General features: G+C 53.4%; 1 protein-coding gene across 1 annotated transcript; it reads left to right on the top strand.

Annotated features, from left to right (window-relative positions):
- Positions 1 to 10,720: 10,720 nt before the first annotated feature.
- Positions 10,721 to 12,468, top strand: T069G_08529 (velvet factor domain-containing protein; the record flags this gene model as incomplete). The annotated part of the gene is made up of 2 exons (XM_056175739.1): positions 10,721 to 10,871; positions 10,955 to 12,468. 2 exons carry the CDS (start codon positions 10,721 to 10,723, stop codon positions 12,466 to 12,468), a joined length of 1,665 nt encoding a protein of 554 aa, XP_056026688.1.
- Positions 12,469 to 12,955: the final 487 nt, after the last annotated feature.

The raw sequence follows: 12,955 nt of genomic DNA, 5'->3' as shown, positions 1-12,955 counted from the left end.
CTCGATGGTAAAAATTGCGGTGTCGAATTGGCGTTCTAGTGAAGTGAATCGAGCAACATCAAATTCGTCTCGCGCAATGAGTTATTTGTCAAAAAAATACCCTGCACCCCGTAATCTCAAATCCTCTCACCACTCACACCCCCTTACTCCCAACAATCCTCCAATGCAACCAAACATACATGGAGAGTAGTTTTTGTACAAAGTTCTTCACAAAATTTCAACAAACCTACCCTTCCACTTCCTCCCGTTGGCTCCTCTACTTTACTGTAGTGCTACCCTGTTGGTTCGAAATCTGTCATCTGCACGTCCCGTCACCAACGCCTTATTTCCTCCAGGCAACGACAATTGAAAGAAAAAAAAGGAAATTCATACGGAGTACAGTAATCTAATATTAATCATAAGAAATCCTTGATCCTGGGGCCGCTTGTCTTAGACGGTGGCTATGGTTCCGGATGCAGGGAGGAGAGACGAGGTTTCGCACTGAATCTTGGAAATGAATTACGGAGTAGACTCAGTGGTGATATGGTGAGGGTTCGCTCTCGAAACATTGGGGAATTGGTTTATACAACAATGTGACGTGGCGATAGACAGATGATCATCGTCGCCAAGGTGGAAAATGAAACAATCTACTCGGCTATGATAGCATCCGCGATCCCGTCACAAAGACAAGTCCACAATTCTTGTTTTTCCTCACACCGTCTGGAGTCGTATACTACATCACTTCTGCGGGAAGAGACAAGGTCTCACAAGGACAGGCTCTCTCATCCAAACAAAGTGGTCCTCCAAATAGCTTTCACGCCTGCCCACTTGCACGAGCTAGCAAGGCAAGCAGACAGACAAACACCTTTACACATCTTCGCCCGCTCTCCGTCTATTAGGAAAATCTCGGTACAATCTACCTGATGATGTAAAACAAACAGTCATCTGCATCTGATAACCCATCTACAGCATACCTACGATAATCATCGATCCAACACCAATCTCACGATAAGAACCGCAGCGCCCATCCGTTGCACAGGTATGCCAGAGCGACTCACCCTGCCGATCAGACCAAAAAAAGAAAGCCCCAAAAAGCAAATTGCTTTTTGCCCGGAGAGGCACGACGTGCAACCAACGCCTCCCCAAAATTAGACGAGCAAAAGGGTTCTTAGTCTGCAACGGCTCATGTGCTCATTCATAGGGCGAAGGGGAAAAGAGAGAAAGAAGACAAACATTCCACATTAGCTGCTCACATGTAGGGCTGCAAATAAACGCATGTGGTCAGACATGAATGAGAGACAAAAAGAGGGGGAGTGGCAAACAATTATCGGAGTTGTTTGTGTCCAATGCTCAGAGACAAGAGACATGAGGGCAGGGAGAATGAATGGCCACTTGGCCAAGGCGGTGGGAGGCAGGTTCCAGCCTGTTCTTGTTCTTGAATGTGAACATGGACATGAACACACCCCCTCTCGATATCCGCCTTGCTTTGTACGAGGCGACAAAGCTGGGGGAGTCGAGATTCCGATAGATAGATAACGGTTGCAGAATAGTTTGTGCTACCTGTGCTCTGCAGCAATAGGCATGATGCCGTGCCAGCCCGGCTGTTCTTACTCGTACTCTCACGAAGCTTGGGAAGAGGACCTCAGGTACGAGTACGGAGTATGCCATGTCTCAGTCTGGTAGTTGGCCAACCAAGGCCTGCCCCGAGATAGTTCTAGCTGATAGTACTTTCAAGTACGAGTAGACGAACTGTCCAATTGTCGAGACATTTTCCATGTGTGCCCGCCCGATTGCTGTAGAACAAAGCTCCTCACGGCATTGAGCGCTTCCGAACCATGTGCTCTTGAAGGACTCTTGGAGAGACGAAATTGGCTTGGCAGTGACACATCGGCGCCTCAGTTTAGCTCAACGGCTCTCGCTCGAGCTACCAGGCCTTCAGGCACCTCGAACGAAGGATTCAAATTAAAAGGGCGTTTTGACCAGTACACAAAGAGAGCCAACAAAAAGCCTTGTCAATCCAGCCACTCGCGCCGGGCCCCGAAATGACAAGGCCAAGCAAGGGAAGAAGGGGGGTTCGGAAACTTGCAAAAACTCTGAGCGACCATTTCTGAGACATGCATAATAAGGTGGCCAGAATGTCACTGCCCGGTGCGCCGTCAATTCTGTCTGCTCTCTTTTCCCACGTGGATGGGCGAACTGGGCCAAGGGCGGCTAGAGTAGAAGCTCAACTCTTTGGCGTTTCTTTTTTGAGTTGAGTGGCTCGATGCTTCAAGGGAAAATGAATGGGCGCCCCAAGCTGAGGTTAGAGTTGCGGCTAGTTTTGCTCTAGTGGCTTCACAGATCTGCATTTACCAAGTTCTAGTGCTGGGAGGAGGAATGATGACTGCTGTGAATCCAAGGTGGAAACAAGCGCCTTTCTCCGCAGCCATTTCGTCACCCGCAAACATGGGAGATGCCCGCTTTGAACTTTGACAGAAATGCCATTGAGACGATCTGCGGGTCATGAACCTGCATTGGGACGAAGTGCGGAGCGCAGACTTTTGTTTGACAAGGCTGCCAGTAGACGATATACTTGGCAATATGCTGGAAGAGTAACTACAGTAGCAGATTCAACGAGATGCAAAACCTGGCGCCCCTTGAAGAGGCCCGTGCAAGGCGCTTCCAACGAGCGTCGTCGCATCATCACATAGACTACGACTACTCTCGTACACGTTGCTGAATTCGGTGACACCGCTAGCGCTGATCGCGTTGAATACCTCAAGGTCAAGCATAGGCTTCAGACATGGCTCGTACAGTGTTTGGGCCTGCTATCAAACGTTTCCAACGACCAACAACAGCAACCCAAGAAGCTTTGGGCACCCGATCCATTATTGGCCAGGGCTCATCGGAGCGGCAAAGCATCGTGCCACTCGTCAATGCCCATCCACTGTACTGTAGTGCAAAGTTGCCCTTCCGCCAGCACTGACGAAATTGGACACAAACAAAGGCCCCCCCAGCCCCAGGGCTACGCGAAAAACGTTTTGCTGTTGGTTCCGTCCACCGTACCAGCGTACTGGTCACCGGATCTGCTGCCTTTCCCAATCAGCCGAGTGGCGAGCGGATGCACGAGTCGTCTGGCGGGCTGTTGCGAGCCGGCTGGAATGCTCAGCTGAGAGTATAGAGAGAGAGAGAGGAGAGTATCTGTACCGTGGCCTTGGTATCGACACCGAAACCTTGCCCTCGGGTTTTTTGGGGCTTAACGAACAGGCCAATCGGCGGTGGCAAGGGCGGCCGCAGCTTACTCAGGCGCTCCGATCCGTTTAATTCAAACCTGTTCTTGCGAAATAGATGTGTGTGGTTCTATTGGCCTTTTGGGGATGCTCATGTCAATCAATAGTCGAGAAAGGACTGTCAAGACGGGCGTGTATTAGGTGATGAATACGAAGCATTGCTACCGCCAACAGGAACAAGACAGGAGCAGTAATACTCCGTCGACGGGCCCAAGGTCGGTGATAACGTGCGGCCAATACAACCTGTGCAAGTACATGTATTCATTTGGTGCTGCTGCAGTAGTCTGTCTACCTGCCTCGTTGCGCCTCGAACGAAACACAACGCACTGGTAATCTTGTGCTCCAGCACAGACAGGCTGGACAGGCCGATCCGCGAACCGCACGGCTGTGATCCGGCCAACAACTGAACTTGACACACAAAAGACACGAAACGCCCCAAGAAAAAGTCGAGAGTCCAGGCAAGGGGGGGCAATGAGTGAGTGACCTCTGGGAAGGGGTTCGCGGGCCACGGCCTCGTGCAGCCGGGCGATGCTGATAGGCTCGAAGAGGCTGCATGCAAGTGGGCTCTCCAGGACATGCATGGGGGGGAGTGCGAGAAAGATGCTGCTACTCTACAGTACGGATATTGATGTGCATATGAGACTTCGGCTTTTATCGTTTCGTGGTGGTGGTTGTATTTGCCCGTGCTGTGCAGGTATTAAACTCGTACAGTAGCAGTTACTGTAAGGCAGCAGCATGCGATCTGGTCAGAGGCGCGAGATGATCTCGGCCGACGCACTCAATCGGGTTGCTGACGCTCATCCGATGCCGAAGGACAGGGCAGGGCATGGGATAGCATGGGCATGGGCATTGCATCTGTCAAAATGGGGACAATAATGCCCAGCAAGAAATCTCGGACCGGGCCATGGAAGAAATTTCTCTTCTCTTCTTTGCATCTGGACTCCGAAAGAGTTTCCCAAAGAGGAGAGGCGAGGGTTCAAAGGCAGCCGCCACGAGAGGAGCAACCTCGGCACCGCAGTTCGTTTCCGCAAGGGTTTACAGAAAGGCAGGTTGATCAATCAATTCTATTCCCAGGGGTATGCACTCGGTGCTGGAAAGAGCAGTAAGAGAGCCTTGCTGTCTCCAAGGCTTGAATGTGAAGAAGAATAGACAGAGGCTCTACTAATTATAGAGCACAAGTAGTGTCGAGGACCAAGAGATTTAGTCAAGTTTAGCATAGCACTATTAGCACTTCAATATAACTCTTACAATAGTGCTTGACTACAGGTACTTGCACTTGCCTGGAAGCAGAGGCAATTCGCTCTACAGCCTTGAAAGTCTACGGAATAGTACTCACAGACACTCGCCCTCTCACCTAACAGATATCCACAGCCATGCAGCAAGAAACATGCCTGTTCCTTGTTTTTTTCCTGTCTTTTCCATTATGATATGCAGCTCATGCATTCAATGTATCAACCCAGAACCGCATGTCTGAGAAGTCTAACGGCCCGGGAACGGGGCCGGGCTCCAGTGGCTGCGAGGTAATGGATGTCACGCTGACCGACTTACAGTAGAACTGGTTCCTTTAAAACATCGAGGACCACTTCTTATCCCTCTGCACGGGACCAGGGAGTAAAGCGGCTCGCTTCCCGGAGAGCTATCAAATCTGAGTCTCAAAGAAACTGCTACAGGACAGGACGATCCCACCTAATTTCGGAGCCACCTCGCCGCTTCCCGTCTATCCCGGTGCCTGTTCTTGCTTGTGGTCAGGTTGATCATTGTTCTCTCTTCCCATCGGGGATTGCGCATGAGATACACAATGTTGGGGAACAAGGGGATCCAAGCTTTTACCGGTTCATGGTTTGAAGCTCGACCATGTCCTGCATCAATGACTATGTAAATGCTGCGGCTTTATTGCCAGGCTATGCACGGTAAAATTGTGCTACTAGTTGCATGCATCGCTCGTACTGTTTACGCTTCTAGGAAACAAAACGCAGCCCATGTTTTTTTGCCTTGCCCACATGCACGATATGGCCCGTCCGGGAAAAGTTTCAAGGTCCTGTGAGCAAAGCCGGCCGCACCGTCGATCAGGCCTAGCAAGCAGGATACAGAGATGGAGTGTGGCCAGGCCAGGCCAGGGCTAGCGGGAATATTGAGCACAACTTGAACTGCAAGCAAGCATGGGGTGGTGGTGATGGTGTCTGGCGTACAGTACGGCATCTTGCATTTCTGTTCACGAAGCTGTCCGTCCAACTGCTGTTGGCGCGCCTATCTATCTCTTGGGCTGGCGCAGTCAGGACTGGACCCAGACACCCTTTGATAAAGACGCACGCCTCTCGCCCAAGAGTATGATACGTCTGATTTATATAAATACACTGCCTAATATACAATATATATATAAATACTCATGTATGTATGAGTACATGATCGAGGCGAGGCTTCACCCTAAAGTGTGCGATGACGGTGTTCGCCCGCTGTGGGAGGGTCGCATGGCAGAAACGTGATTATGCCGGTGGCGATGAAAATAGGTCATGGTGCTGCCAGAGTTGCCGCCGCGGTGGGCTTCCTGGGCAGAAGCTAATGCCCGCCATGGGGAGGGACAGGCACAGGAGGAAACCATGTGGACGTGAATGACTCTGCAGGACAGCTCTTGGATGGACGTTGAATGGTCCAAATAGCTAGCTAGCACGACATGGTTTGATTGATTGCCTGAGACGGAACAGAACAGCCAGCAGTCGTGTCACCAGTCACCATGCTGGACTGGACAAGGGCACCGAGTTGCACAAGAAATTGTGCTCAAGCGTCACAAAAGAAACAAAGGAGACGACGACAAGGTACGAGTACCCAGCCCGTCCAGCACTCTGCCATCACTCGGCGAGGTACCGAGCTCGAGCTGCACGCAGTCGAAAGCGGTCGTGCAACGGCTGCAGGTGGATGTGCCGTAAACGGCTCTGCATATGACATGTCAGGTTGCATGATCCGACACGGCAGTGCCTCGTACAGTATGGGACAGGACCCCCCGAGTACAAGATCCACAGGTCCAATTGCCTGCCCTTTGCACGCTTGTGCTTGTGCGACCTGCTCAACAGGGTACTTGCGCTGCGTGTACTCGTTCCGCACCAGACACACATTACATCAAAAATTATGGGAGGGGGGTCACAATGAGAGACAATCAGCGGGCGGGGGTGGGAAGGAAAAAAAGAAACATGGAAGAGAGAGAACAAAAAAAGCAAAGATGAGGCGCACCCACACTGGGAATAGCGTAACCGCGAACGAACGAAACTAACTAACGGCGGCTTCTTGTGCGATCTTACAAGTGCCTGTACGATACCGGGAGAGAGTCAGAGAGAAGAGGAGCCCTGGTCGAAGCAGCGGGCAGCAAAAGATACGAATGGACAAATCAATGGCGACGGTTGAAGGATGACAAGCCCAAAAACGAACAAGCTTCCCGTCTTTTTTTTGCTTGGGGCGGTGGAGAGAGGGGACGGGAAACCCATGTGTCAAAAAAGAGGGAAGAAGAAAGGACGGGGGGGCCCCAGGCTGACGATGGGATGGAGATTTGGTGCGAACCTTGGGAGCGAGCAGGGAGCCAGGGAGGAGGCAAAGCAGGGCAGACCCATGACGGGCCGGCGTCGGCCGAGTGGTTGCGGTGCTTTTTTAGCATCAGACGGAAGATCTGGCGGGTTGCTAGAACATTTGTACTGTACGGTTGAATCTGACCAGATACTGTGCAGTATGATAGAGGGCAGTGTGAGTTACACATAGTAGAGATGGATGGTCATGTCGTAGCTGTCTTGCCGCAGCAGAGCAACGAGTCGTCATATCATATGTGTGTCGACGAGAATGGGCAGAGCATTTTTGTGAGCATGCAGCGTCTAGACCTGAGACGCAGGTAGCGAGATGCTGGGATTGGGTGCAGCCGCCGGGGGGGCTTGTTCTCTCTCCACGAGGCGCTGGCTGGGACGGGACTGGGACAAGAGAGAGGCATGGCACGTAGGCTGGCTATCCGATGCGGATGCAGGTTGGTCAATCAGTCCATGCTTGTGCTTGTGCTTGTGCTTGTGCTTGCCGTTGTGCAATGGAGGCTCTTGTGCACTGCTGCAACAGGGTTTGAGTGCTCTGCTCTGCTCTATCAAACGGGCTTCTGATTGCCAGATACCTTGCTGGCCAAACTGGGTCGCCGTTGCATCGACACCACCACAACCCAAGACCCAAGGCTTTCGAATCCCATCCAACGCGGCTCCCAGCACCCAGCAATACCGGCAACGCATGGCTCACTATCCGCCTGCATGCCAGCCTGGCCACTCACAGCCCGCGGCCCTCCCTCCACGACCAGCGTCCAGCCAGTCCCAGCCCGTACCGTCTGGCCAGAACGAGCCCACAGCGAAATAGCGGCAGGGAACAGGAGCACGGGCTGTTGGGCCGCTCCTGGTATCACCGATAGATTTGGCCCGCAGGCCGTGTGCCAACCAAATCAATGGCAGCGAATGATGCGCGCGCCCCCCCCAAAGCAAGCCCCAAGGACCCCCCAAGAGACGCAAGACGCCCGTGCCTTGGCGACTAGCAGACCCCACTGCAATATAAAGACTGGAGAGCTTGCGCTTCTTTGGGACGTGTGGCGCACACCCCGGCTCCGTGGCCCAGGTTCTCGTCGCCAAGGGAAAGGGACGGGAGGTACGCACCAGCTGCCCTCGACGGCGCTGGCGGATAGAGGTACCTCACGTCCCGATCACCGCGAGCACTCGTACAGAGACCTGCACAGTATGGTACAGTATCAGAGGGTACGAGGACAGCATTGGACCCGACAAGACCTCAGAGCCGAGACGGGAGGGGCCAGACGGTTAGACCACCTTACCTGACTACTGGGTATACCACTAGGCAATGTTCCAGCAGCAATAGATTGCCCAATGCCAAGTATCTACCCGACCTGACTTGCAGCAATAGCGCTTTTGCTGGGCCTTCGGACCCGAGGGAGAGAAGAGTCCAACGGGGCAAGGGCAAGCTTCAGCTGGCTGGCAGGATTTTAGCCAGAGCAAGCCGGTCTGCGCCACCGTGACGATGTTCTCCAAAAGCCATTTGATCAAGGAAAAAGTACCCGGAATAATTCGTTTGCACTGATGAAGCTGGGTGTACGAGTACTGGCCCTAGGCTTGGGCCATCTGAGATGGGCTTGTCAAGTACCTGCCACCTTGGGGTACCGTACCTCGATTGCTCTTCTCGCACACCCTGGATCAATTTGTGCTAGAGCAGCACGCACTGCACTCCGGAACGGCGGGGGGCTGTTAGAGGTTACATTTCCCATCGCTAGCCTCTCCGACTAACCGCGATAACTTGACGTCCACCTTTACACTGCATCAATGAGAATCAGTCAGTGACTTGCGGCACGGTGCGGCGAGAGCAGGGCCGCCAGGTATGTATGTACAGTATCTGCGCTTTTCGCTATCGTGTGTGTGCCATCCACCACCAAGTGTGACGGCCGGTGCCTTTTTGTCCAGTAACTGCCAGTGCTCGAGCCGCCCTAACGTTTTTGTCTCCGAGAGGAGGAGGCGCTTGCTCACAGAAAGCCAAAAGGAATCGCTGCACTGGGCTTACAAAACAATCCCGGCTCATGCCATCAACTAACTCAGCCATGGCCTGACTCAGTTTGCTGGCTGGCTGGGCTGGCTGGCACGGAATGCTTTGCGCACAGTTGGGAACCTGTAGGCGCCGCCCGCCTGGGCTGGGCTTTTGCCCGCACCGCAGCCCGCCTTTTACGTTTTTTAACCCTGACCCGGCCATGGGGTTCTCGGTACCAGCGCAGAGGGACAAGCAAAAAGTCAAAAGATAGTCGAGGCGTGCAAAGCCAACAAAAACAGGCCCCCAATCACACAAACACAAGCACAAAGTACAAGCACAAGCACAAGCACAAGCACAAGCATCAGCATCAGCGCTGTCAGAAGCCACCGCTGGAAGCAAACAGCTGCCACCGACCGTCTGGATCCCGCTGGGGAAGAGCCGGAGGCGTGGAGAAGCACCAACCGCCACCCACCCAAGGGCCCCCGTACCGCGTCCAATTACTGCGTCGCCTGGGCCGCAGCCTCTCATCATTGTAGCCTGCTGGGACGTTTTTTTTTTTCTTGCTTTGCCCATGTTCTCCCATGTGCTTGTACTCGTACGGCCTTGTACTGTATCACATGTACAGGCACCCGCACACACAGGTACAGTACCTGCTTGGCCAGACTTGTAATTGCCGTACAGTACATGTACGAGTATGTACCGTGCCTCAGAGCGGCGAGTCTCACAATCGCTACCAAGCAACAGGGCAGGGGTCGTTAGCTCACTCAACTTGTCGGGTTCTCTCCCGTCCATTCATTAATCGCGGACGGTATTATACACTGTACTATTACCTGTGGGTTAGTAGATCACAGGAGCGGTCCGTACCAGCAGGACTAGCATCTCCGCGCGCTGCCATCACGTACTCGTACCTGCAGGTCTTGCACAACTGGGACAGATTTGATCAATATCCATTAATATCAACAAGGTAGACTCGTGGTAGTACTGCAAGTATTACGGACAAAACGGAGCACCTCCTATCCTCGACATGAACATGAATATGAACCTCTCCACTTTATACAATGTCAAAGGCTTGCCCTTGGGACTGGAAGCTGGGGGAAGATCCTCCCCGTCCGTTGGAAGCCAACCGCCATCTCGTCCTAGCCCATCGCAATCCGCACCCCCTCCCTGAAGAACCCCCCTCCCCATGCTCCTAAAAAAAAAAGGAAAAAGGAAGAGAAGAGAGAGAAAAAAGCGTCAAGCCCCCCCTTCGCGCTTCGGCCAAGGCTTACCTTATTTGACCTGGCGAATCCTGGACATGCCAGGCTCCCTCAGCTGCGACCCGCTCCCCTTAGTCCCAGATTCCCGGGGCCCTTCCTCACACACCAAAAAAAGGTGGGTTGGGGCCAGGTCAGTGTCTTTCTCACTGGACTCTTTCTTACTCTTACTCCTCCACGGTCGCACATCCACCCAGATCTTTCCTTTTCCTTTTCCCGTTGGCCTTCTTCCATTTTGCAAAACCCGTTTTCTCGACTCGACTCGATTTCGATTTCGATTATATCCGAGGGACGACGATAGAGCTCACGATATCCTCTCGTCGCCGCTGCTATACATGATCACACCACTCTCAACTCCCCGCGTACAGTTGCTACCGTCTCCTGGCCTGGTTTGAACAGTGGGCTCTTCCCGCCCCTAATACTTTGGCGGCCGGAGAGTGTCTTGAACTTTGGGCTTTTGCCTGTTAAAAAGGTGAGTGATGTGTGATTTCCCACTGAATGGTTGTCGTGGCCTCGTTCTACACCTTGGCCTCTCGCTGTTTCATAGCTGCCAACCCATCCACTCCTTTCCTCCCTCCGCACCGCTGCCAGCTGGGAATTGTAGCACTGACTGAGCAAGACAGCCTTTTATACTTGTTGCCTCATTTGCAATCGTACTCGACCACAGCTATTCCACGCGGCATCATGGCGACGCCTACCTCCGTGGCCTCTTCCGCCTCGCGGGACATGGTCCAACGCATCCACCGCGTCACAAGAGAGAACCGACACCTATGGTACCAGTTGACCGTTCTGCAGCAGCCGGAGCGTGCTCGCGCATGTGGCTCGGGCATGAAAGGTGCGTTTTCAACACGACAGATGTGGCAATGACGCATCGCGGTCTGCCTTTTGGGAATCCTCCGTGTACTTACTCCCTCGCAGCTAACAGCGACCGACGACCTGTTGACCCGCCGCCTGTTGTTGAACTTCGTATCATTGAGGGTCCCTCCGTCGAGGAGGGTAAGGATATCACCTTCGACTACAACGCCAATTTCTTCCTCTATGCCAGTCTGGAGCAGGCTCGCCCCATGGCTCACGGCCGTGTCCAAAATGGAGCCACCAACAATCCCCCCATCCTGACTGGTGTCCCGGCATCTGGCATGGCCTACCTCGACCGACCAACTGAGGCTGGATACTTCATCTTCCCCGACCTGTCTGTCCGCCACGAAGGCTACTTCCGTCTTTCCTTCAGCTTGTACGAGACGACCAAGGAGTCCAAGGATTTCGACATGGAGCCCGTTGAATCTGACCTCCCCGCCGGAGTCGACTGGAGAATGGAGATCAAGACGCAGCCGTTCAACGTCTTCAGCGCTAAGAAGTTCCCCGGACTCATGGAGAGTACTTCTCTCAGCAAGACAGTTGCTGACCAGGGATGCCGAGTTCGCATTCGCCGTGACGTTCGTATGAGGAAGCGCGACGGCAAGGGCAGCGGCGGCTACGACCGACGCGAGGAGGAATATGCTCGTCGCCGGACCGTGACGCCAGCTCCCGCCGAGGATCCCATGCGGGCCCGATCTGCCAGTAACGCGAGTGAGCACCGCGCGCCGTACATGCCACAGGATTCACAACGCAGACCATCTGCTGCCGAGAGCTACCATGCTCCTTCATTACCTCCGCCTCCTCCCCCGAGCTACGATGCACCTCCTCCCGCTGCTAGGCCTGGACACCTCGCATTTGGCGACCACAACATGCCGCATCAGTATGGCGCGCCCGCTCCTCCTCGACCATATGCTCACCCACAAGGCGCTCCGATACCTCCTGTAACGCCTACCGGGCCGTATCCGACGTCATCTGCGCCATCTCCATATGCCAAGCAGGACTCACAATCATACAACTATCCCCCTCGGCACTCAATGCCCAGCCCATCCCCAGCGCCGCCAACAAGGCACTCTGGTTATGACAGTCGTGAGCCCTACGCCGCTCAGTCGCCTTCCACATATCCATCAACTGAGAGACGACCATCGTTTGTTTCCTACCCGTCTCCTGCGCCTATGACGCCCTACTCCGCGCCTCCTCCTCCTCCTCCATCATCAGCGCCATACTCCGCTCCTCACCACCCAGCTCCTTACAATACTCTGCCTCCTCCGCCCAGGCGACAGATGCCAAGCCAGTCATCTTTGGCGCCTCTCAAGATTGCTTCCCTGGTGTCTCCCTTGCCGCCCATTGAGGCCCAAACTGAGCCCCTTCCTCCTCCACCTCTGCTGCCAACAGGCGGCAAGAGAAAACACGACCACGTCTTTTCTCAAAGCACCAAGGCGCTGCACAACGGCCAGCGCCAGCTCGATGCGCACTTTGGCCACGGATACCGCGGGCTCACCCCCGAGCCGGACCAGGGCCTCTACTCCAGAGCAGACGGTCAAATCGGTGTCGTTACTTTCAACCAATACCAAGTGTAAGCCTCTGGGGCGGGGTGCGATTTCGGCTCACAAACTATTGGGCAACTCAAAACTATTGGAGTATATTATCTGCATTTTGATGTGTGATAGATTTCTCATGGGCGTTTTGGGACTTTTACCATTATTAAATACCTCTTTTGTTATCTTATTTTTTCTGGAAGAGGGCAAATATGAATGGAGCTTGTGATTTTACGGAGTTGGGAGGATACGACACAGCTTGAGGCTATCTGGGATTTCTTATTTGTTCATTTTTGTCAAAGTGAGATGGCTCAACGGAACACATCGAATTTTGCGCGCGCATGTGTGTTATTCTTCGTTATTACTTTGTCCCTTTTGTGTTTGGACCTTGATTCTTTTCATCCGACAGGCTGCCCCTTATATATAGATTGTTGAAGGGGAGAGAGAAAGAGGGAGGCCTGGGGGATGGAATTCCCGCCTGCGCTTGTTTAACTCTGGACTTATTATATCCATGTCATGTGTCAAAGCC

Source organism: Trichoderma breve, chromosome 5, assembly GCF_028502605.1.
Source record: "Trichoderma breve strain T069 chromosome 5, whole genome shotgun sequence".
Lineage (NCBI taxonomy): Eukaryota > Fungi > Ascomycota > Sordariomycetes > Hypocreales > Hypocreaceae > Trichoderma > Trichoderma breve.
The sequence above is the reverse complement of the archived record's forward strand: the minus strand, read 5'-3'. Positions and strand labels throughout refer to the sequence as shown.